At 46.4% G+C, this 23,970-nt stretch overlaps 1 protein-coding gene across 1 annotated transcript in view; it reads right to left on the reverse strand.

The window, feature by feature from the left end:
* Positions 1-23,970, reverse strand: part of DNAH10 (dynein axonemal heavy chain 10) — a 177,505-nt gene that overhangs the window by 80,944 nt on the left and 72,591 nt on the right. The window contains exons 27-36 of the mRNA XM_064379606.1: positions 23,316-23,549; positions 20,889-21,011; positions 18,091-18,324; positions 14,546-14,769; positions 10,592-10,861; positions 10,304-10,487; positions 8,366-8,500; positions 7,248-7,400; positions 5,058-5,246; positions 3,288-3,434 (exon numbers count right to left, since the gene is read on the reverse strand). Coding sequence (XP_064235676.1) covers positions 3,288-3,434; positions 5,058-5,246; positions 7,248-7,400; positions 8,366-8,500; positions 10,304-10,487; positions 10,592-10,861; positions 14,546-14,769; positions 18,091-18,324; positions 20,889-21,011; positions 23,316-23,549 — 1,893 coding nt within the window. The remainder of the gene's footprint in view (positions 1-3,287; positions 3,435-5,057; positions 5,247-7,247; positions 7,401-8,365; positions 8,501-10,303; positions 10,488-10,591; positions 10,862-14,545; positions 14,770-18,090; positions 18,325-20,888; positions 21,012-23,315; positions 23,550-23,970) is intronic.

Here is a 23,970-nt window from a genome sequence, read left to right on the forward strand (position 1 = left end):
ATTTCATATAAATAAAAGTTTATAAAGTTTTTATTTTTTATATAATTTATATGAATTTATAAATTATATTTGTATTATTTATAAATTATATAAATTTATAAAATTTACATAAAATGTTAATATGTATATTATATAGTATAAAATATGCATAAATTACATTTAATATAAAATACATAATTCATATTTCACATTTAATAAAATCATATAAACTTTTAATAAACATAAAATTTCATACTGCAGTTTTCAAATTTCCATATGAAAATAAAAATATAAAATAAGACATATAAAAGTAAAATATAAAATTGTATATAAATGTAAAAATAAAATAAAATATAAGAAAGGAGCACAGGCAGATGAGTGAGGCGCACGCTGTGATCCAGCCTTGGGGCCAGGGTGGGCCTGCTCCTGCGAAGCCGAGTGTCCTGGTGGGCTGTGTGAGGAGAAAACAGATCTCGGCCAGAGGGAAGGAGCAGAACCTTCTTCCTCCCCACCTTACAGAGGGGCATGGCCATCTACACTAAAGCAAAGGTGCCTTATCATAGGAAGAACGTTTTCCTAGGCCTTTAGGTGTGTATATATATATACACACGTGTGTGTGTGTGGTGTGTGTGTGTGTTTGAGACAAGGTCTCACTCTGTCACCCAGGCTGGAGTGCAATGGTGCCATCTCGGCTCACTGCAGCCTCCACCTCCCAGGCTCAAGCAATCATCCCACTTCAGCCTCCTAAGTAGCTGGGACTGTAGGAGCATGACACCAGGCCCAGCTCGATTTTTTGGTTTGGGGGGTTTGTGTTTGTTTGTTTTGGAAGAAATGGTGTTTTGCCATGTTGCCTAGGCTGGTCTCACACTTCTGGCCTCAAGCAATCCTCCCACCTTGGCCTCCCAATGTGCCAAGCAGCCTGAGCCACTGCACCCAGCCTTAGATGCTTTTATTTACATCTCAAAACAAACTTCTGAACTTGGGACCTGGCAAGTGTCTCCTAGAGTGAGGAGTCCTGCTTCTTTCATTCAGCCTTCACTATCCGGAAATGTGGGTATCTCTTCTCTAGGCATTACCTCCAGGATTTGGAATGAAAAAGGCCACTTTACCTTTTGTCCTGCCTCTCAGATTTGACACAGAAGCCCCTGGGATTGCAGCTACCCTGCCTTCCCAGAAGAAGGAAGCAAGCGAGTCTTCTGCCATTTGCTTAATTGTAAAGACATTTCGCAAGCTGAAGGCTGAGGGTGCATTTGAAATAGGTGCTTAGGTGGTGTTATTTGAATTCTTTAATTTTTATTCCAAACAAGACTAAATAAACAGCAAGTATAGCTGACTTTAGGGGGTTTTAAATGTCTTCCAGTTTCAGCCACAGATTTACTGAGTAAGAACAAAGGTCTGAGTTTGCAAACTTTTGATGTGATAAAGAAGTGCAAAGACAATACCGCAAAGTTGATTTTATATGTGAAGAAACCATCACAGTCTCTGTACAAACAGTTTTACACGTGTTAAGTCCACATTTTTGGATGAGAAGAGGGATTTTCCTCCTAGAAAAGGAGGCTGCTTTTAACTTCTTTCTCAGAAGTCTTTGGATATTTGGTACGTGCAATGTGTTTTCATTCTTCTAAGGAAGTAGCAGACTGTGCAGCAGTTAGCCCTGTGAATGCGTGGCTGCGTTAAGGGCAGTGGAAGAGAGCAGTGATGGGACCCTATTCCCCTCCCTAGGAGGACAGACTGCAGCAAATGGCTTCCTTCCTTTCTGTAGAGCCTTAGATGGCACTTGGGACTGTTTTCCTGTTGCTGAGACTGAAAGGAAAGTGGCAACAGTGGTTTTTCAGTTCAGAAGATATGACGCACCCAACAGTACGATCTCCCTTCAACTTTGGACATAGAGGAGCAGGGGAGAAAATGAGAGACGTTTCCCTGTTACTCCTTTCTCCTAAGAAAAGGAAGTAAAAATGCCGAATGCAGCTCCATCTGACTTTATAGTGTTCCACATTTCACAGCTTCCTTTTTTGTAAAAGCATAAATAACTCTTCCTTTGTCCCCTCCAAAAACAGAAACCCAAATGTGGGCCAAGCGTGGTGGCTCACGCCTGTAATCCCAGCACTTTGGGAGGCCAAGGCAGGCAGATCACCTGAGGTCGGGAGTTCAAGACCAGCCTGACCAACATGAAGAAACCCCATCTCTACTAAAAATACAAAAAAAAAAAAAAAAAAAAAAAATTAGCCAGGTGTGGTGGCACATTCTTGTAATCCCAGCTACTCGGGAGGTTGAGGCAGGAGAATTGCTTGGATCCGGGAAGCGAAGGTTGTGGTGAGCTGAGATCGCACTATTGCACTCCAGCCTGAGGACCAAGAGCAAAACTCCACCTCAAAAAAAAAAAACCCATGGCCGGGCGCGGTGGCTCAAGCCTGTAATCCCAGCACTTTGGGAGGCCGAGGCAGGTGGATCACGAGGTCAAGAGATCGAGACCATCCTGGTCAACATGGTGAAACCCCATCTCTACTAATACAAAAAAATTAGCTGGGCGTGGTGGCGCGTGCCTGTAATCCCAGCTACTCAGGAGGCTGAGGCAGGAGAATTGCCTGAACCCAGGAGGCGGAGGTTGCGGTGAGCCGAGATCGCGCCATTGCACTCCAGCCTGGGTAACAAGAGCGAAACTCCATCTCAAAAAAAAAAAAAAAAAAAAAACCAAATATATGAAAACTCCAAAAGAATTTAGCGATTTGCGGCAGTCTCTCCTATGGACGTGACTAGGCTTCTGTCACTGCACTCACAGCTGTTTAGTTTTGTCTTACTACCCAAATGTGTGTGTGTATGTGCGTGCGTGTGTGTGCGTGTAACACTGTGAGTACAATCACTAGAGAAACAAGTGAGCCTGTTGCCCACAGAATGGCATTGACTAAACCTTTTCTTTAGAGTAAATCCAGGTAAAAACAAACACAATAATTCCCCTTTGTTGCAAAGAGAAAATAAAAACTCACATTCATGCTTTCATGAGAATTTTGTTAGTCTTTACTCCTCCAGCACACCATCCTGAGACTAGACTGATTATTACTATGGAAGCCTCGTAAATGCTGGTACTGGAGTGAGGACGTTGCACTCGACCTTAAGGTACCAAGTATAATTACAAGCAAATGCTATCACAGGTAAGAGACCGAAGTAAGGCCAGGCCGCCAGGCGAAGCAGCAGCTAAGAACTCACACTTTCGGCTGATACCATACTGTGCCCGCCACCTCCCCCGCAGCAGGTAGTCAATGTGCATGAACCAGCTGAAGCCAGAGAATGTTCTAGCACCTGGCCCCTACCTCCCTAAGATCGGAGGAGCCTCTCTTCAGCTCGCCAGCCATGACCAGCACTGATTTCAGCGCTCTGAGTCCAAAATCATAGTGGTGCTGCTTGGACAGCTGCTCCCGCGCCAGCTTGTACAGAACCGTCATCTTTTTTGCCAGAGTCTTTTTGGTAGAAGAGAATGAAAAAACGAAGATAAAATGATTCAAGAGCAACAGAACATCATTCTGCAAATGCAAGAAAACAGTGCAGGCGTTCCAGCGTAGCTGCTCTACAAATAAGCAAATTTCATCTCTAACTTTCAGAAATACCTGGGTGGGTCCCTCATTTTTAAATATGGCAAATTGAGAACTAATTTAAAGGAACATCTGTGTTACCAAAATCTTCACCACCTTAATTTAAAGAACAGAACTAATTGTAGGAATCACACTCCAGAAATACATTGCTTCTTTATTTTGACCCAAACCTATAATTAAGGCTGTAACTGGGCCAGGCGTGGTGGCTCACACCTTTAATCCCAGCGCTTTGGGAGGCCGAGGTGGGTGGATTATCTGAGGTCAGGAGTTCAAGACCAGCCTAGCCAACATGGGGAAACCCTATCTCTATTAAAAATACAAAAATTAGCCAGGAGTGCTGGTGCACACCTGTAGTCCCGGCTACTCAAGAGGCTGAGGCAGGAGGATTACTTGAGCCCAGGAGTTCGAGACCAGCCTGGGCTATAGAGACCCTGTCTCTACAAAAAAACAAGCAAGATTAGCCAGGCATGATGGCATCTGCCTGTGATCCCAACTACTCGGGAAGCTGAGGCAGGAAGATCACTTGAACCCAGGAATTTGAGGCTGCAGTGAGCTGTGATCTTACCACTGTACTCTAGCCTGGGTAACAGAGTAAGACCCGGGAGGGGTACCATGAGGGATCGTCTTTGTGGTCGTGGTGATGGTAACGGCCACTCCCGTCCACATGTGATAAAACATCATAGAACTAACGACACGCACACGCCAGAGAGAGAATGTGAAACCAGGTGAAATCTGCATAACGTCTATCCCTGAGTTAACGGTACTCGTGCCAACACCAGCTTCCTGGTCTGGGAAGTGGACTGTGGGTATGTGAGGTGTTCTTGTGGGGAAGGGGCACTTGGAAATTCCGTGCTGCTATTGTCACAACCTCTTATGCATCGTAAATTATTCCAAAATTAAAAGTTATAATTTTAAAAGAGGTGGGGGAAGGGCAGGGCGCAGTGGCTCACGCCTGTAATAACAGCACTTTGGGAGGCCAAGGTGGGCAGATCATAAGGTCAGGAGTTCGAAGACCAGCCTGGCCAATATGCTGAAACTCCATTTCTACTAAAAATACAAAAATTAGCCAGGTGTGGTGACACACACTTGTAGTCCCAGCTATTCGGGAGGCTGAGGCAGAATTGTTTGAACCCAGGAGGTGGAGGTTGTATGAGCCAAGATCACGCCACAGGACTCCAGCCTCGGGGGAGACAGAGTGAGACTCCATCTCAAAAAAAAAAAAAAGAGGTGGGGAAGGGAGAAGAGAGACACAGAAGAAAAAAACAAAAATCAAAGAGCCATGTGGAGCTAGCGCGTCCTAGGTCCCCAGTCTGGAAGAGCCGCACGGAACTAGTGAATCCTAGGTCCCCAGTCTGGAAAAGCCGCACAGAGCTAGTGAGTCCTAGGTCCCCAGTCTGGAAGAGCCACACAGAGCTAGTGAGTCCTGGTCCCCAGTGTGGAAGCAGACCCGGGTGAGTGTGCCCCCCGAGCCCAGCGTTGCCACGGCCCCACCTTGGCCCCCAGGAAGCCCTCGGAGAAGAGCATGATCTCGCAGATCTGCTGCAGGTCAGGCACGATCACGACCACCGGCCTGAACAGAGCCTTCACTGACTCGGGCAGCTCTGTGCGGCCTGCGTAGCCAGGGTTCATGGTGATGAAGATGCCCATGCGAGAGTCCAGGGTGATCTCCTGCCCTTCAAACTGGAGGATGAGAAGGAAGAAAGAAAGAAGCAGTTAGGTGACCCGGCCGGCCCACCCTGGAAAGAAGGCCTGCAGCGAGCGTGCAGGATTCATTTTCATGGTACGAGGCAGATGACCCCACCTGTCTCCTTTCCCCTCCCCGGTGTTCAATGCAGGGGCCTCCCTCACTGAACCCTTGAGGAGGGCAGGTCTCAGTGGAACCCCAAACTCAGACCCGAACCCAAGGGCACCCCCTTGGAGACGGGGCCAAGGTTGACAAAGCACAGAGCCTGGCTGATACAAGAGGCTGTGGGACCGTCAACAGGTCACTCAACCTCTCTGAGTCTCAGTTTCTTTTTCTGCACAACAGAAATGCAACCTACCTTGTGGCACGGCTGTGGTGATTAAATGAGATAGCACAGGTTGGGAGCGCCCGGCCCACCACCTCACACAGCCCAGTTTCCATTCCTCTCACCTGGCATGCCTTTGCACCCTCCACGGGAGCCTGGACTTCATGCAGTCACTCCCCGCTAAAGAATCCCACTTCTGCACCCCTCAAGAAACCAGTCTTCATTCCTCTGGTTGCCCCAGGTAGTACCAATGAACCATAGAAATCCCTATATTCTTAGCCTCTGTAGCCAAAGGTTGAGTCCGGTTGTCTCTTGGTGAAGTTTTATATATATATATATACACACACATATATACATTTTTATTATCCGCCAGTCAGGCATAGGACAGAAATTTTTATTTTTAGGAGGCACAGTCTACATTGCCAACTAGAGCGCAGCCAGGAAGACAGCCAGCCTCCCCAAAAATAGGGCCACTGCCTTGACTCACAAGTCCACCCTGAGACCATTCCCCCGTCCTCGGTATCCCACAAGAGGCCCAGATGGTCCCTAGGGACCAACAGATAGCTGCGGCCCCCTGGCTCTGAGAAACACAGCTTCTGGAAATCTACATGCATTACACGCTAAATCCCTCTCTCGGGAGCAGTCAGCTCAGCCCCAAAATACCTCAAAAGAGTTCATCCAAAGGAAATCTATCCAGACCCTTTACTAGAATCCTGAAAATACCGAACAGTCTCCAGTTAACATAATCTCTTAACAGTGAGCCCCGCCAAGATCTGAGAAGAAGGCAAGTGGGATGCCAGGGCCACCAGCTCAAGCTCAATTTTCATCCCAGATCTCCCAATGGGGCTCTAAAGGATGTATAGGAGTTTTCCAGTGAAGGGGAAGAAGGGACAATTCCACTCAGATAGGGACGCATGTGGTGTCACAGGGCACGGTGTGACTGCGCAGTAAGTGGCTCAAGTGACAAGCATGCAGGGCATGGAGGGGGGTGGACAGAGGCAGAAGGACAGCAAAGGATCTAGAAGGCCCCTGTGCGGGGAAATTGCCCAGCCACGCTGGTCCTGTGTTCTCAGAGAAGCCCCTTTTGTGCCACCTAGATTACGTAATAAGATCATGTTTCTCCCAATTCGGATCCAGCCTTCTCAAACTCACATCTACAAGCCTATGTGTAGGCAGAGAGAAACTGGGAATTCTCAACAACTGTTTTAAAACGTGGCCTTCTCACTTTGATGATCTTGCAAATCCTGCTTGTTATGATGCCGTAACTTCACAAGCTATGAAGGCAAAATTTCTTGTTCGCTGTGATATTGTGATTGCATGGAACATGCACTTTGTAAGTCAGGTTTTCTCAAACTTGGGAAGTCGCCAAGAATATTCGTTCCTTTCTAAGGGGCCCTGCACATCACTTATTTGGGAATGCTGCCCCACTCCCATCTATAACTGTTAGTGATATGTCTGGAGTCAGTGTGAAGTCCTCGGACTATTACAAACCTTATAATCAATGATGGTAATTTTGGAAACCCAATCATCTCAACTGGAAAAGAAAAAGCCAACAGATCTTCTAGAGGAACCCTGATCTGGAGCGACGGCTGCCCACCATCTGATGTTTCAGAGGTAGTATGGCAAGCTTCCCTCCCGGGGACACGGTCCCGGTGGGCGGCACGTGTCTCACCTGGAACGTGGTTAACTGATGGATCAGAGCATTTCGGATCGTCTGGATCTGAGAGGAGATCACGGACAGCACAGAAGCATCAATTCGATTAAACTCATCAAAGCAGCCCCAAGCCCCGCACTGTGCCAGGCCAGAGAATATCTTCCCCACGGCCTAGGAAGAACGAAATGTCAGGACAGGGGCAGTTTTCATCTTTAAAGCTGTAAGCAACACATTTATGGATATATTTTCTAAATTAAAGCAAACAACGAGATTGTTGATCGGCAGAGAAGCAGGCAACCAGCCACCTGACTAGTGGATTTTTCCGGCAGGACTTCCAAGGCCTCTCATGGGCTGGCTTCTACTCAGGATTTCACAAATCCAGATTTCTGTGGAAAACTCCTTTTCTCTTCTCTTTTCTTGAAATGTCAGAAAATCTAGCAATACTGGGTCCACTTTCCCAAAAGGTGATTATGAACCAAAGCTAGACAGTGGAGCCCTCTTTTTTTTCCCTTTTTTTTTTTGAGATGGAGTTTCGCTCTTGTTGCCCAGGCTGGAGTGCAATGGCTCCATCCTGGCTCACCGCAACCTCCGCCTCCCAGGTTCAAGCAATTCTCCTGCCTCAGCCTCCCGAGTAGCTGGGATTACAGGCATGCGCCACCATGCTGGGCTAATTTTTTGTATTTTTAGTAGAGACGGGATTTCTCCACGTTGGTCAGGCTGGTCTCCAACTCCCGACCTCAGGTGATCTACCCACCTCAGCCTCCCAAAGTGCTGGGATTACAGGTGTGAGCCACCGCGCCCGGCCAGTGGCGCCCTCTTTAGATGGAGTTTTGCTCTCAGGTTAGCCACAGATCCCACCACTCTCTATTGTCTGCCGGCCACTTTACTCACGTACATTGTCTATCTGACCCTACTAGGCTAGTGAATCCGGGACTCTTGCTCTACATCCTGCTAGCAAAGCAGAATCTCTAAGAAGATACATTTAGGTTCTGAGACTGTGGCGGTGGGAGGTTTTCTACTACCTTCTTCCCGCTGTCACCATGTCACTTCATGGAAGACTAGGAGGTGAAATGCCGTGTCCCACTTGAAGCTCTCTACCTAATGAACCAGTACCAACGGCGACAGCAAGGCCTTACCTTGTAATCCATGCCTTCGCCACAGTTGGTGACAACGCAGAGCAAGCCCAGGGCTTTTGCCAGGTCCTTGGTGGTCTCAGTTTTGCCGGTACCTGCTGGGCCAGCAGGGGCCCCACCCAGATACATGGACAGTGCCTGTTATAAGCCAAATGCAAGACATGTTTTCTGGTGCACAGAAGGAAGCAGGCATCATTTCCAAATTCATCACTGTGACAACAGGTACAGAATAGAGAATGTGGTAGTTGCTTTTATGTGTCAACTTGACTGGGCCACAGGATGCCCAGGTAGCTGGCTAAACATTATCTCTGGGAGTGTCCATGAGTGTGTTTCAGGAAGAGATTAGCGTTTGAGAAAAGCAGATGACCCTCCTCAAAGTGGGTGGGCCTCATCTAATCTGCTGAAGACTGAACAGGACGGAAGGATGGAGGAAGGTTGCACTGTGCTGCCTGACTGCTTGAGCCAGGGCACTCGGCTTCTACCCTGGGCACTTTGGGTTCTCAGGCCTTCAGACCCAGACAGGAATCTACACTACTGGCTCTCTCACTGCCAGAACTTCAAACACTACTAGCCTTCCTGGTTCTCCAGCTTGCAGATGGCAGATCATGAGCGTAATCAGACTCTATCATTACATGAGTCAATACCTCATAATAAATCTCTTCCCAAATATCTAGACAGACAGAGAGAGAGAGAGAGAGAGAGAGAGAGGATGGGTAGGTAGGTAGGTAGGTAGGTAGGCAGGTAGGTACATAGAGAGACAGAGATAGAGATAGTAATAGGGAAACACAGATAGACAGGACGGGTAGGTAGGTAGGTAGACGGACAGGATGGATGGGTAGGGAGAGAGAGAGAGAGATGGATGGATAGGATGGATGGAAAGAGAGAAAAGAGAAAGGGAGGAAGGAAGGAAAGAAGGAAGAAAGAAAAGATTAGATACACAGACGGATAGATGGATGGATGGATGGATGGGGAGAGGGAGAGAGGGCATGTGCACGAGAGAGAGAGAGAGAGAGAGAGAAAGAGAGAGAGCTCTGTCCTATTGGTTCTATTTCTCTGGAGAACCCTAACCAATACAGATAAGATTACACTGTTTTTCTCAAAAGCAAAGGACTTTACACTCACAGCACAGGAGGCAGCACGGCTTCCTGCTCTCACTCATTCCCTTTATCCTGTCCCTGCAAATCCCATGAGGTGATGTGGAGACAGACCAGGTGCATGCCACACCCACAGTAGGAATGAGTCACAGCCGAGAAACTGTGAGCTTAAGAGCCCACCAACCTAGCCAGGTGCAGTGGTGCATGCTATGCTCCCAGCTAATCGGGAGGCCAAGGTGGGAGGATCACCTGAGGCCAGGAGTTCAAGGCAAGCCTGGGAAACATATCGAGATCTCATCTCTAATTTATAAAAAGCAAAAAGGAACACTAGCAAGCATCTGACAAGCAGTCTTGGGGGTTGCTTGCAAACCTGCTCAAGCTCTGCCTGGATGGAAGTGTTATCTTCATTTCCTGTACAGCAAACTAGTTTACCCTCTCTCCTGGAGGGAGACACTATCTCTATCATCCAAGGCTGTTCACTTGAACAGATATATTCGGGACTAAAAGCTGCCACAAGACGTGCAAACCACATCACACTTGCCCTAACAGTCACCATCTTTGACATTCCTGCATTTTCCTATTGGCCTCTACTGATATCCCGACACACCATTACCCAGGGACCAGGGTACCGGGGGATGGGCAGCTGCCTCAGGGTGCTCACGGCCACACTGACATCCCAATCTCTGACGACGTCAATCGAGTCACATCCCGAATGGAAACGTTTTTCAAGATTTCAAAGCAACGATCTCCCTTGCTATTTCAATCCCTGCAGTCATCATGCTTCAGGCGTAGAGAAAATGCCCCACCCCAAGGTAAGTGGCAACCACAGCGCCAGGCCGACAGTCACCTGTGTGAGCGTCAGGTAAATCCGGTCGGTGAGGGGCGTGATGACCAGCCTGCCGTTCAGGCCCATGTACTCGTAGCCATAGCCAAAGGTTCCCGTGCACTGGCGGATGTTCAGCTCATCCGGCTCCCGGTCCCAGTAAAACCGCAGCTGACTTTCCCACTCAAACTCCCGGGCCTCCAGGATGCTGGACGGCAAGAAAGGTGGAGGAGGAAGTGGAAACCGTTGAGGGAGATCAGAGGACCACAAAGGGTCCCTTTTGAAATGCCAGTGCCCCCGGAAAATGCCCACCTGCCTCTTATGAAAGAATCAACGATGTCTCTGGCGTGCACGTCGATGATGAGAACGGTGTTGTATTTTTTCCTGTCGTTTTTGCTCAGGGGCATGGTGATGCGAGTTACCAGCTCGTTGATCTGCCGGTGCATTTTGTTGCCGTAGTTCTTCATGGCCTGCTTCTCCCCTTTCTGCACTTTCCGGAAGACGTCTTCCACCTCCCAGGTCCACCACACCTGGCTGGCGGCTAGCACCACCATGCCTTGGTACAGGAGCATCCAATCAACCCTGCAGAAAACGCACACCTGAAAGAGGCTCTGCGCAGTCCAGGGACTGGTACCAAAAACAGTCCCTTCGGGAATTTATTTCTTTGATCTGGAATAGGGAGGGCAAAGTAAAGGCTTTAGGTAAGCAAGTGCCTACATTTGTTTACCTAAGCGAGTCAGAGGAGTAAGACTTAGGAGTAGGATGTTACCTACCTCTGACAAGGTAGTAAAATACCAGGCCGGGGTACCCCTCCCCACAAAAAATGTTGCAGGTACCTAACTCCACAGAAAGATGTCAGATCATTTTTAAATGTTTCAGGCCAGTCGCGGTGGCTCCCGCCTGTAATCCCAACGCTTTGGGAGGCCAAGGCGGAGGATCACTTGAAACCAGAAATTCAAGACCAGCCTGGGCAATATAGCAAAACCCTGTCTCTACAAAAAATAAATTAAAAACTAGCCAGGCATGATGACGTGCGCCTGAAGTCCCAGGTACTCTAGGGACCCTAAAGTCCCAGCACTGGAGCCCAGGAGATAGAGGCTGCAGCGAACTATGATAGTGCCACTGTACTCCAGCCTGAGTGACAGAGCAAGGCCCTGTCTCTAAAAAATAAAATAAAATAAAACATTTGATTGTAGGTTTTCCAACTTACTTGGTATTTTGGGTTTATTGTAAAAAGTAAAAAAAAAAAAAAAAAAATCCAGGCCAGGCACGGCGGTAGATTGCTTGAGCTCAGGAGTTTGGGACCAGCCTGGTGAACACAGTAAAACCTTGTCTCTACCAAAAATACAAAAATTAGCCAGATGTGGTGGCACCCGCCCATAGCCTCAGCTATTCAGGAGGCTGAGGTGGGAGGTTTGCTTGAACCCAAGAGCTCAAGGCTGCAGTGAGCCAATCACACCACCACACTCCAGCCGGGGCAACAGAGCAAGACCCTGTCTCAAGAAAGAAAATAAAAATTCCAACAAAGAATTTCGTAATCTCCGCCCACACTGCCCAGGTTGGCCAGGTTGCATCGTGCTTTTGAATTTCCGCCAGTCTGAAAGGTGAAACAAAACATCCCATCCTGCCTTAATGTGCAGATCCTGCGGAGTCGGGGGCTTTCTCCTCTTTTCAGATGTTTATTGGCCACTTGGATGTCCTCTACAGAGGCCCTAACTTGCGAAGCTGTGAGTGCCTTGCAATCCATTTAGACAAGCTTCTTTTCTAAAGTATCTTAAAAAATAACGGACTCAGAGCTGGAAATGCCTGACAAGGTCTGACTTCGTGTCCTCACCCAAATCTCATCTCAACTGTAATCCCATGATCCCCACGTGCTGAGGGAGGGACCTGGTGGGAGGGGACTGGATCATGGGGGCAGTTCCCCCCATGCTGTTCTCATGATACTGAGTGAGCAGTCATGAGATCTGATGGTTTCATAAGTGTCTGTCACTTCCTCCTCCTCTCTTTCCTGCCACCTTGTAAAAAAGGCACTTGCTTCTCCTTTGCCTTCCAGCATGACTGTAAGTTTCCAGAGGCCTCCCCAACCATGTGGAACTGTGAGTCAATTAAACCTTTTTTCTTTATCAATTACCCAGTCTTGGATATTTCTGTATAGCAGCATGAAAACAGACTAATATAATGCCAGTACTGGAAAAGTGACTGTGGATTACCACAGTCATTATCTCGATGACCTACAGTTAATGGCAAAACACATTTAGAAGAGTATGAGAAGAACATTGATCTTTGTTGTCTCATTTTAAAATTTTGTGGTGCAGCTCAAGCCTGAAGATTAATTCACAGTACCTATGATCCCTACACATCAGGAGAGACACAACAAAGATTACAAAGGCCCAGAGGATGACGCCGAAATGATGAACAAAGGTGGGTCTTGCAAAGGACAACACACCTGGAATCAGAAACAGGGAGAGGTGGAAGCAGAGGCCACAGGATCAGAGAAGATAGAACGACCAGGGCAAAGCTAAGAAAGCCTAGGACGCTGGTGTTTCCTGGGACTAGATACACCTGGCCCTAACTTCTCAGTGATGCCACACGTGTCAGCACAAATAAATCAACACGCTCATCTAGTCCTCCTGTTGGAAGCAACAAGTTCATGTGCTCAAAGGAGCATCTGGATGAGAAAAAGATCTTTTTCGGTCCTCAGCCTGCATTCCCTTACTCTTTTCCACCAGGTAAGCACTGCCAAACATAGCGATGCCCTAGCAAAGTGGTAGCCATCATGCAAATAAAATCAACTGATACAGATGTAAAATTCACAGTATTTTGAAGCATGAAAGAGACTTTAAAACATTCAGTGATCGCTACATACAGAAGGCAGAGATTTCTGTCTAGTTCATTTTGAAATAGCATCTAGCGTAGTGAATAGCCCAGAGCAGGGGTGGAAGAAATATTAGTTAAATGAATGCTAGAGCCACCTCCTATCAGCTCACAAGACTGTCAAATATTCAGGAATTTGGCAAGCTGGTTGTTAAAACACTTACTATTATTTCGTTTAGCTTTGAAATCAGCCATGGCAGAAATATTTGCACCATGGAAACTGGCAAATGCTTTAAATCAAAGCTTTAAAAAAATTTTTATAACACTCAGTTTACCAGCATACCACTGAACATATCTACATAAAGATGCCAACAACTTCTTGATATGCCACAGTACCTCAAAAACAGTAGGATCATAATCAAATAAACATTATGCTATTTGCTAATAATTTATTTTTAAGTAGATGTGTCCACTTTGCAAATTAAAAAAGGCAGTGTACGAAATCAAAAGGATGGTGTTGTCATAATAACAAGAAAGACTTTACGTCTGTATCAAGGCCCTGCCAAATATACACCAACTTCATGGGGGATCCTGCCTCAATCTAATAGAACAAGTTAGCCAGAGTCTTTTCCAGTCGGACTGCACTCAGCTGCTAGGAGCAGGCAGGGCTCAGCATGATATCCTGAAGCCTCTCTAGCCACAAAAATCAAAGAATGACTGAAACTCAGTAAGTATTTTAGAAACAACGTTACACACACATAATCCTACTAAACACGTAGCTTCTGGTGGTTCACTAAGTCAGTGGTTCGCACGCTAAGGGTGCTGGAAATCTCCTGAGAGCTTGCAAAAACACAAATCCTCAGGCCCCACCCCCAGAGTTCTGATGGGCAGGTGTGGGGTAAGACCCAAGAATCAGCATTTCTAACAATCCCAGGGGCCCTGTGCTGCCATCAGGGAGCACACTTTGAGAGTACTGCATGGGGTGATCACGTAAAGACTGCTACCTTGCCCAGGCGCAGTGGCTGACGCCTCTAATCCCAGCACTTTAGGAAACCAAGGTCGGGGGATCACTTGAGCCCAGGAGTTTGAGACCAGCCTGGGTAACACAGTGAGATTCCATCTCTACAAAAAAGTACAAAATTAGCCAGGTATGGTAGCACACAACTGTAGTCCCAGCTACGCTGAAGGCTCAGGTGGGAGGATCTCTTGAACCCGGGAGATCAAGGCTGCAGTGAATCATTGTGCCACTGTACTCCAGCCTGGGCGACAGAGCAAGGCCCTGCCTCAATCAATCAATCAATCAACCAAGACATCTATCTGTCTGCTAATTACCTATTCCAAAAACATAAATCTCATTTAGAATGCCAGTCACTCTACTCCAAGCCCTTAAAATGAATCCACTGTGACTGTGAGCTAGGATAGACCAATGCACATCCGCATTCACAGTCTTACCTGCTTCTGTCCTCACAGTATCTAAAAATAGCCTCTTTGGTAATTAGTCTATTAGTTCGTCTCATTTCATTCAAAACTGCCGTCATCCAGTCCTCCACGCGCCCTTCGGCCCGCACAATCTTCCGAAACTCCATGACTTCTCCTTCTGCTGAAATCATCGCAGACACCAGTTTCTCTCCACTGTCGCCGTCATGAAACCTCAGCGATGCTATGTTGTCGTACATCTGCAAAACAGGGAGAGGCGGTCCTGTAAGACCGTCACTGAGTTCTGGAATCAAAGACCAGCCGGCAGTCCTCCATCCATCAGAGCTGCCATGATGCCATCAATGGCAACAAGTGAGCCGAGATCACAGGCAAGACGGATGTCGTTCATCCACCTGTGTGGTCATCCGAAAGACAGTTATTGGGCATTTTCATTTACTCTGCACTGTGCAAAGATCTGTGGAGGACTGAAAAAGAAAGCAGCAGCAGCCAGACTCTGTCCCTAACACTGCTGGAATGGGGCAGTATCTAGACAGGAGCCAGTGGAACGTGGAGGAGGCAGAAGGGTGAGTAACACCCCAGCTGGGGAACAGAGACCTGTGGTGCAACCCCAGCTTCCCCGCTGTCCAATCCAGCAACTAGGGGTGAGTTGCTCCTCCTCTCTCTGCCTGGAATAAACATAATCATGGCACTTAACAAGGTGGGCCTGGGAGAATCAAATGAAACAATCCGAGTAAATTACTGGCACATTGTTAAACACTTGGCATTTGTTGACTATTATCAATGTTATGAATCAGAATAATATTTAGGAAAATGGGTCCTCTAGGGCCCACCATATAGTACAAGGCACTCGCAAATCAGAGAGGAGAGGAAGGCAACAAACAGGCTTTAAAGAATGAAATCGGGCTGGGCAAGATGGCTCACACCTGTAATCTCAGCACTTTAGGAGGCCAAGGAGGGCAGATTATGAGGTCAGGAGTTCGAGACCAGCCTGGTCAACATGGTGAAACCCTGTCTCTATTAAAAATACAAAAATTGGCCAGGCGCGGTGGCTCATGCCTGTAATCCCAGCACTTTGGGAGGCCGAGGCGGGTGGATCACGAGGTCAAGAGATCAAGACCATCCTGGTCAACATGGTGAAACCCCGTCTCTACTGAAAATACAAAAAATTAGCTGGGCATGGTAGCGCCTGCCTGTAATCCCAGCTACTCAAGAGACTGAGGCAGGAGAATTGCCTGAACCCAGGAGGCGGAGGTTGCGGTGAGCCGAGATTGCGCCATTGCACTCCAGCCTGGGTAACAAGAGCGAAACTCCGTCTAAAAAAAAAAAAAAAAAAAAAAAAAAAATTGGCCAGGCATGGTGGCACATGCCTGTAGTCCCAGCTACTTAGGAGGCTGAGGCAGGAGAATCACTTGAAGCCAGGAGGAGAAGGTTGCAGTGAGCCAAGATCGCACCACTGCACTCCAGCCTGGGCAATAAGAGTGAGACTCCACTTAAAAAAAAAAAAAAGGCCGGGCGCGGTGGCTCACGCCTGTAATCCCAGCACTTTGGGAGGCCGAGGCAGGTGGATCACGAGGTCAAGAGATCAAGACCATCCTGGCCAACATGGTGAAACCCCGTCTCTACTAAAAGTACAAAAAATTAGCCAGGCGTGGTGGTGCGTGCCTGTAGTCCCAGCTACTCGGGAGGCTGAGGCAGAAGAATTGCTTGAAACCAGAAAATGGAAGCTGCAGTGAGCTGGGATCACGCCACTGTACTCCAGCCTGGTGATAGAGCGAAACTCTGTCTCAAAAAAATAAAATAAAATAAAATCAGAGGTTTGCAAAAGAGGTGAACAGTCAATGAAGTATTCCTAACACTGTATTTTCTATAACAGTATTTATTTGTTTACAAAAATGGAGGTAGGAAGCCAGGCACAATGGCTTATGCCTGTAATCCCACCACTTTGCAGGGCTGAGGCAGGAGGATTGCTTGAGCCCAGGAGGTAGAGGCTGCAATGAGCTGTGACCGCACCATTGCACTCCAGCCTGGGAAACAAAGCAAGGCCCCATCTCAAAAGAAAAAAAAAAAAAAGTGGAAGCAGAATATGGTATAAGCCTCCTCTTTGAGAAAGGAAAAACTTGCAGTCAAAAATATGAATCTTACTTCAAGAAGGAAGTTAGCATTAATTAAAGGGAAAGCATGGAAGGAAGAAAGCACATGTCCTAAGTCCTCTGTTGATTTGGAATGAGGGAATTACCCTGCAACACTGGTTCTCAACCAATCTGGAGACGTTTCTGGTTGTCATAACTGGGGAGGGGGTGCCACTGGTATCTAGTGGGTCACGGCCAGGGATGCTACTTAATGTCCTGCAATGCACAGGACAGCACCCACGGCAAAGAGTCTTCCCGCCCCAAATGGCAGCAGTGCCGAGGCTCAGAGCCCCTGCTCCAGGCCGACGCTAGATGAAGAGCTTTGATTAGCAGGCCAACGATCGTGTGTGGCCAGCCTCTGTTCTCTATCACAAGGGACAGTTTTCTCTGTTGTTTCCTGCCATTCAGGAAATGGTTCAAGGATACATATATGTTTATTTTTAAAGTATGAAATTATGGTCTGGAAGGAATCAACACAGATTCATGATAGTGGCTGCTCTAGAAAGTAGAGGAAGTATGAATGGGGATGGGGACCAAGAGTCCTACAAACCTGTACAACTTTACAAAACAAACAAACCGAACAAGACTAAATGGTAACAAGTGCCGATTCTGGGTAGTGGAGAGGGTTATTTAGCCAACATTGAAAGGCAGGCACTGTTCAAAGTACTTTAGCAATAGAACTCATTTCATCTTTACAACAGCTCCACTAAAACAGGTAACTATTAGGGTTATGTCCATTCGCAGATGAGGAAACCAACGTCCAGAGAGATCAGGTAACTTGCTGAAGGTCACACAGAAACTCAGCATAGAACAAAGATTTGGACCCCAGCAATCTGGTTCTAGAGTCCACGTGCTAAACCACTATCCTCTAATGCTTCTCTGTTTAATAGATTAGTCTTTGTATATTTCTTATTGTTTTAGTTTTGGACTGTGAAAAAAGAGCTAAATCTGGTGTGATTTCAGACTGTTAATATAATCAGGCTTATGCTTCAAATAAAAACTCCAGGGCTGAGCGTGGTGGCTCACACCCATAATCCCAGCACTTTGGGAGGCTGAGGTGGAAAGATCGCTTGAGCTCAGGAGTTAGAGACTAGCCTGGGCAACATGGTGAGACTCCATCTCTCCAAAAAAATATGTAAAAATTAGCTGGGCATGGTGGTGTGCACTTGTGCTCCCAGCTACTCCGGGAGCTGAGGTGGCAGGATCACTTGAGTCAGGGAGGTTGGGGCTGCAGTGAGCCATGACTGCACCACCGCACTCCAGCCTGGGCAACAGAGCCAGACCCTATCTCAAAAAGCAAACCAAACAACCAACTCCAGCAGCATTTCAGTCTTAACTCCCTGGGCTGAACCTCATGGCAAGGGAACCAGGGAGGACCGAAGGCGGTTCTAAGGCTTACATAGGGAGCCCCTGCGCACCCAGAGGGCCGACCTTGATCATGTGCTCCTGGACGCAGAGCGGGTCGCTGGTCCCCAGGATGCTGAGCAGCTCGTCGTCAGAAATGAAGAAGAACCTTGGGAAAGCATTCCTCTTCGAATCTAAGTAGTCATTGAGGCTTTTCTGGCACTTCTCCAGGCCCTCGCTGACGTTCTTCAGGTCACTGAGGCGGTTCGGGGCTTCACAGCACCTCTTGATCACGGGATCTTTCAAGGTCTCGGCCATGATCTGGACCAGGACAGAGGAGAGCCATCAAGCAGGGTGAGCAGGGAGAGCAGAGACACTGTTCTTGACCCTGGAACAGGAACTCACCCAAGCCCAGGCACAGCAGAGACGAAACTGACAAGCTGCCCGGTGCCATCAGTTTCCAAGGGATCGATTTATCATTTTTAAATATGCATATCCTTACCACCTTCTAACGTACCACACGTAATTAACTGGTTTCTGATTTTTCATCATCCCATAAGAAAGCCAGCTGCACAAGGAAAGGATTTTTTTTTGTTTTGCTCACTGATGGGTGCCACTCCACCCCACAGCAGTGCTAGCACACAGTAGGTGTCCAATCAACCCTTGCTGAGTAAACGAAGCTGGCAATTCCACTGTGAGCAATTTGTATATACAGAACATGCACAGCAGCATTCTTTATCATAGCAGAGAAAAGAAGGAAATAGCTTCAATGTCCAACAACAGGTCAATCGTCTGCTGTGAGTGATAATTTCAATGTGTATTTACTAAAATAGGTCAAACTGTTCAATGAAAATAGCCAATGATATTGGTAAGATTGATTCCATTTTCATGCCTGTAATCCCAGTGCTTTTTGAGACCAAGGCAGGAGAATTGTTTGAGGCCAGGAGTTTGAGACCAGCCTGGGCAACACAGCAAGTCTCCATCTCTACTAAAAAATAAAAACAAAAACAAACTTTTTTTAAAGGTAGCCAGGTGGGGTGTTACACACCTGTAGTCCCAGCTACCTGGGAGGCCAAGGCAGGAGGATCATCTGAGCCCAGGAGTTGGAGGCTGCAGTGGGCTATGATCACATGACTGCACTCCAGCCTGGGCAACAAAGTGAGACCTTGTCTCTTAAAAAAAAGAAAAGAAAAAAAAAAGATCCCATTTTGTAAAATGTTATTTATTTATCGATATCTAGGTATATGCTCGTGAAGGAGTAAACGTTCTGGAAAGACATATGCTCAGTTGTTAGAAGGTTACGCTGGGCAAGGAGATTGGAGGGACTTTTTTCTTCCTTTCTTTTTCTTGGCTTTTTGTAATTTCTAAACCATTCTGTAATGAACTGATATGAACTGGCATTCGTTGTGTAATTTTTTTTTTTTTTGAAATGGAGTCTCGCTCTGTCACCCAGGCTAGAGTGCAGTGTTGCAATCTCAGTTCACTGCAACCTTCACCTCCCAGGTTCAAGTGATCCTCCCACCTCAGCCTCCCGAGTAGCTACGATTACAGACATGCACCACCACACCTGGCTAATTTTTTTGCATTTTTACTAGAAATGGGGTTTCACCATGTTGGCCAGGCTGGTCTCGAACTCCTGACTTTGAGTGATCGCCCACTTTGCCCTCCCAAAGTACTGGGATTACAGGTGTGAGTTACCATGCCTGGCCTGATATGTGTTGTGTAAGTCTCTTAAGTTTAAAAAAAGAGCTTATGCAAATGAGTATGAAACAATTATAAACTCTAGTGGATAAAAGAGACCAAAACATGAACTGGCCACCTGTAATTAATGAACACAGCAGCAGAGCTAAGTAGCAAAATACCCAGTCTTTGAGGGCAGGTGAGCTGGGTTAAAATCCCAGCCACACTAACCAGCCACTAGAAAGGACTTTAAAATGCATACACCCTTTCATGGGCAATTTGCTTTCTAACAATCTATCTTAAGCTATTCACCCTATGGAAAAAGCATTAGGCACGAACCTGCACATTATTTATGAAAGCAAAGAATTCTGATCAAACAAAATGTCCAATTACTAGAGAATAATCAACTAAACTAATGTCAAACCACTCACTGGAATATACAGAGAGCCATGAAAATATTTTCTCAGATGACTTCCTAATATGAAATGTTTCTCATAATATTAAGAGAAAATTATAAGATAGAAAGTTGTACACAATGTGATTATAATTACACTTTTTAAATTAATACGCATAGGGAAAAGATAAAATGAATACAGTGACGTGTTAAAGTGGTCCCATGAAAGTGACAAAACCATGAGAGATACGTCTTTCCACTGTTCCACATTTTCAGAATGTTTTAAACAAGCAAATGTGGCTTTTATGATAAATGTGAAAAAGATTCGGTGTCATATGCCAGCAGCTAAAAATCAAACAGAAATTTTTATTAGATAGATTACGGTCATATATAATGACAGGAAAAATTCAGAAGCTGCTAGTGGACTAGGCGAGGTGACCCACACCTGTAGGCCCAGTGCTTTGGAAGGCTGCGGTGGGAGAATCACTTGAAGCTGGGAGTTTGAGACCAGCCTGGACAACATAGCAAGATCCTATCCCTATAAAAAATTTTTAAATTAGCCAGGCATGGCAGCGCATGCCTGTAATCCCAGCTGCTTGGGAGGCTGAGGCAGGAGGATCTCAGCCCAAGAGTTCGAGGCTGCAGTGAGCCATGATCATATCACTGCACTCCAGCCTGGGCAACAGAGCAAGACACTGTCTCTAAAAAGAGAGAAGCCACTAATGGAGAAAATACAATGTGCAAATAAAAAGTACAAATATCTCAGATCACTGCCCTTCTTTCATTACTAAAACAGAAGTGAGTCACTTGCCCTTTTAAATACTCTATCGATGTTGTCAAACTTTTTTGCCTCTTCTGGAAGTTGTGATCTTATATCTCCACCAATAAAAATACTTTCAAGATACATCCATTTTCTCTGAACCAACATCCAAATCTGTAAATGTACAAAAGGTCAGTGTCAGCAATGATTATCAGATACCTCCAGGAATGGATAGCAAAGCCTACCCTGACACAGGACAGACCCAAGTCAACTCAGATGGAAGGACCTTCCAGGCAAGGTGACGGAGTGAGCATCTGCACGGCCAGCTCCCCTCCACTCCAAATGAATGGGAATGCTAGGGAAAGCATAACTAATGGCCACACTCAAAAGCAAAAGAAAGCTCTCCACGCAGCCCAGCATAGGCAGGAAAACTTCTAGTTATGAAAAGGGGGTGAAGCCTGTGACCCGCAGCAACCAAGGACAGGCCATGCCAAAGCCACACAAAAAGGGAACCAAGTACCAGGTGCCCGGCAATTCCGCTCCTAGGTAAATTCCAAAAGAATTGAAAACAGGGGGGCATGCACAGTGGCTCATGCCTGTAATCCCAGCACTTCAGGAGGCCAAGGCGGGCAGATCACAGAGTCACGAGATCGAGACCATCCTGGCCAACATGGTGAAACCCCGTCTCTACTAAAATACAAAAATTAGCCAGGCATGGTGGTGGGCACCTGTAGTCAAGCTACTTCAGAGGCTGAGGCAGGAGAATCATTTGAACCTGGGAGGCAGAAATTGTAGTGAACCGAGATCACGCCACTGCACTCCAGCCTGGCAACAGAGCGAGACTCTGTCGCAAAAAAAAAAAAAAAGAATTGAAAACAGGAACTCAAGTAACTGTACATGAATGCTGACAGCAGCACTGTTCACAGTAGCCAAAAGGTGAAACAACCCAGATGTCTATCAGCCAATGAACGGAAAAACAGCATGTGCTCAATCCACACGATTGAATGTTATTGGGCCGTAAAAAGGACGGAAGCACTGACACATGCTACAACACGGACGAACCTGGAAACATCACGCTGTGACAAAAGCCAGACGTAAGGGATCGTATATTGTGTCACTCCACTTATGTGAAACATCCAAAATAGGCAAATCCATTGACACAGAAAACAGACTGGTGGTTGCCAGTCTGTTTCTGGGGGGAGGAGATGGGTGGGGAGTGGCTGCTTAAGGGGTACTGGCTTTTCTTTGGTTTGATGAAAATCTGGAAGTAGAGGTGGTGGTTGCACAACCTTGTGAATGTACTAAATGTCACTGAATTGCGCACTTTACAATAGCCAGTTTTATGGTATGTAAATTTCACATCAATAAAAACAAATTTTTTGACCGGACACGGTGGCTCACGCCTGTAATCCCAGCACTTTGGGAGGCTGAGGTGGGCAGGTCACTTGAGGTTAGGAATTCAAGACCAGCCTGGCCAATAAGGAGAAACTCCATCTCTACTAAAAATACAAAAATTAGCTGGGCATGGTGGCGGGTGCCTGTAATCCCAGCTACTTGAGAGACTGAGGCAGGAGAATCACCACTTGAACCTGGATGGCAGAGGTTGCAGTGAGCCAAGATAGCGCCACTGCACTTCCACCTGGGTGACAGAGCAAGACTCTGTCTAAAAAAAAAAATTATTTTTAACTCACAAATTAAAAAACAGTGCTATATTCTACATAAGAGCGTCCACTAAGTACACAAAGTTATAGACAAAACAAAGAAACAAAGCAAGGCAAGGCAAGGAAGCCCAGGCATGATGGAGGCCCGGATCTCACACCTGGCCAGGGAACAAGGTGCTTGCCGGTGGTCTGGGGAGGAAAAAACGCCAACCACACAAAAACGGTGCAGTGAGCCTGGGTTGCTCAGAGAGGTCTGGACAAGTATTGCCTAAAAGGAAGAAAACCCCAAACCACCTACTAGAAGATCTTGCTACTTCCCGTGTGACAGGCCCCAGGTTAGAGAGGCTGCAAAAACAGATGACAAAGTGAAGCAGATACAAGAAAAAGAATTCATGTGAGATGAACTAGAAAAAAAAACAAAATCACACGGAGGAAAACCCACCATAAGAGACAGTCAACAGACATTTAAAAAAAAAAAGTGTAGCGAAATCTGAAAAGGAATTTAAAATAAATATGTTTCTAATGTTCAGTGTGATCAAGGAGGCAAAAGCATCCTTGCAACAAGAACAGGACAGTATCAAAGAAAAACAGACATATACGAAAAAGAAGCAATTAGGAATCTCGGAAATGAAAATCATCCACTGAAAGAAAAACTCCGATCAATTCCTCTAATCGTGCACTTTTGCCCTCAAAATAAATCAAGACAAAAAAGTACAAAAGAGGATCATTTGTTTCTAAGCACCAAATATCCTCATATAAAAGCTCTTTCCTGCTATGCACTGGCTGTAACCCATCTCTCGTTCATCTTTTCTCTCACCTCAATGACTTCCCCTATTAGAGAAAGCGTTTTTTCCCATTTGTGCACAGTTTGCAGAAAAGGCCCCACAAATCTGGTTCCTGAGATGCTCTGCAAGTTGAAAGCATTGTCATCAAGAGACTGGATAATTTCATCAACGGAACCCAGGATGTAGCCCCGCTCCTGGGTGCCTTTGTAATACTTGACTACGGTGAATTTCATATTTTCCCACGTGTCTAGGATTTCCTTCACAGCCTGGTCAGGAATAGAAAAAGAATGGTAAGAATGATTCAGGCACACGAACTGTAAAGAGCAAGCCCCAACCCCAAAACACCTTCCTTAGCTTGCTTCTGGCCAACAACGCAATCAGAGTCCTGGGTCTGTTTCCTGAAAAGTCAGGATTCTGTCATGGTCATAACAGTCATTTATTAAGCATTTGCTATGTAGTAGGTAAGCGTGTCACATATGCGATCTCATTCAGTCCTCGAAGCAAATACTTCAAAGTATTGTGGGAGGGATTATTATCACCCACATTTTACAGAGATGGCAACTGAGGCTCAAGAGACATGAAGCTCAGTTACCGAGTCCCAGAAACAGGGTCTAAACCCCACAGTCTGCTCCCAGAGTCTGCACAGTTATGGGATCCTGCCCCTGTGCTTACTCTACTGTCATGAAA

Source organism: Aotus nancymaae, unplaced genomic scaffold (assembly GCF_030222135.1).
Source record: "Aotus nancymaae isolate 86718 unplaced genomic scaffold, 86718_ANA_hifiasm-v0.15.2.pri h1tg000021l, whole genome shotgun sequence".
NCBI lineage: Eukaryota > Metazoa > Chordata > Mammalia > Primates > Aotidae > Aotus > Aotus nancymaae.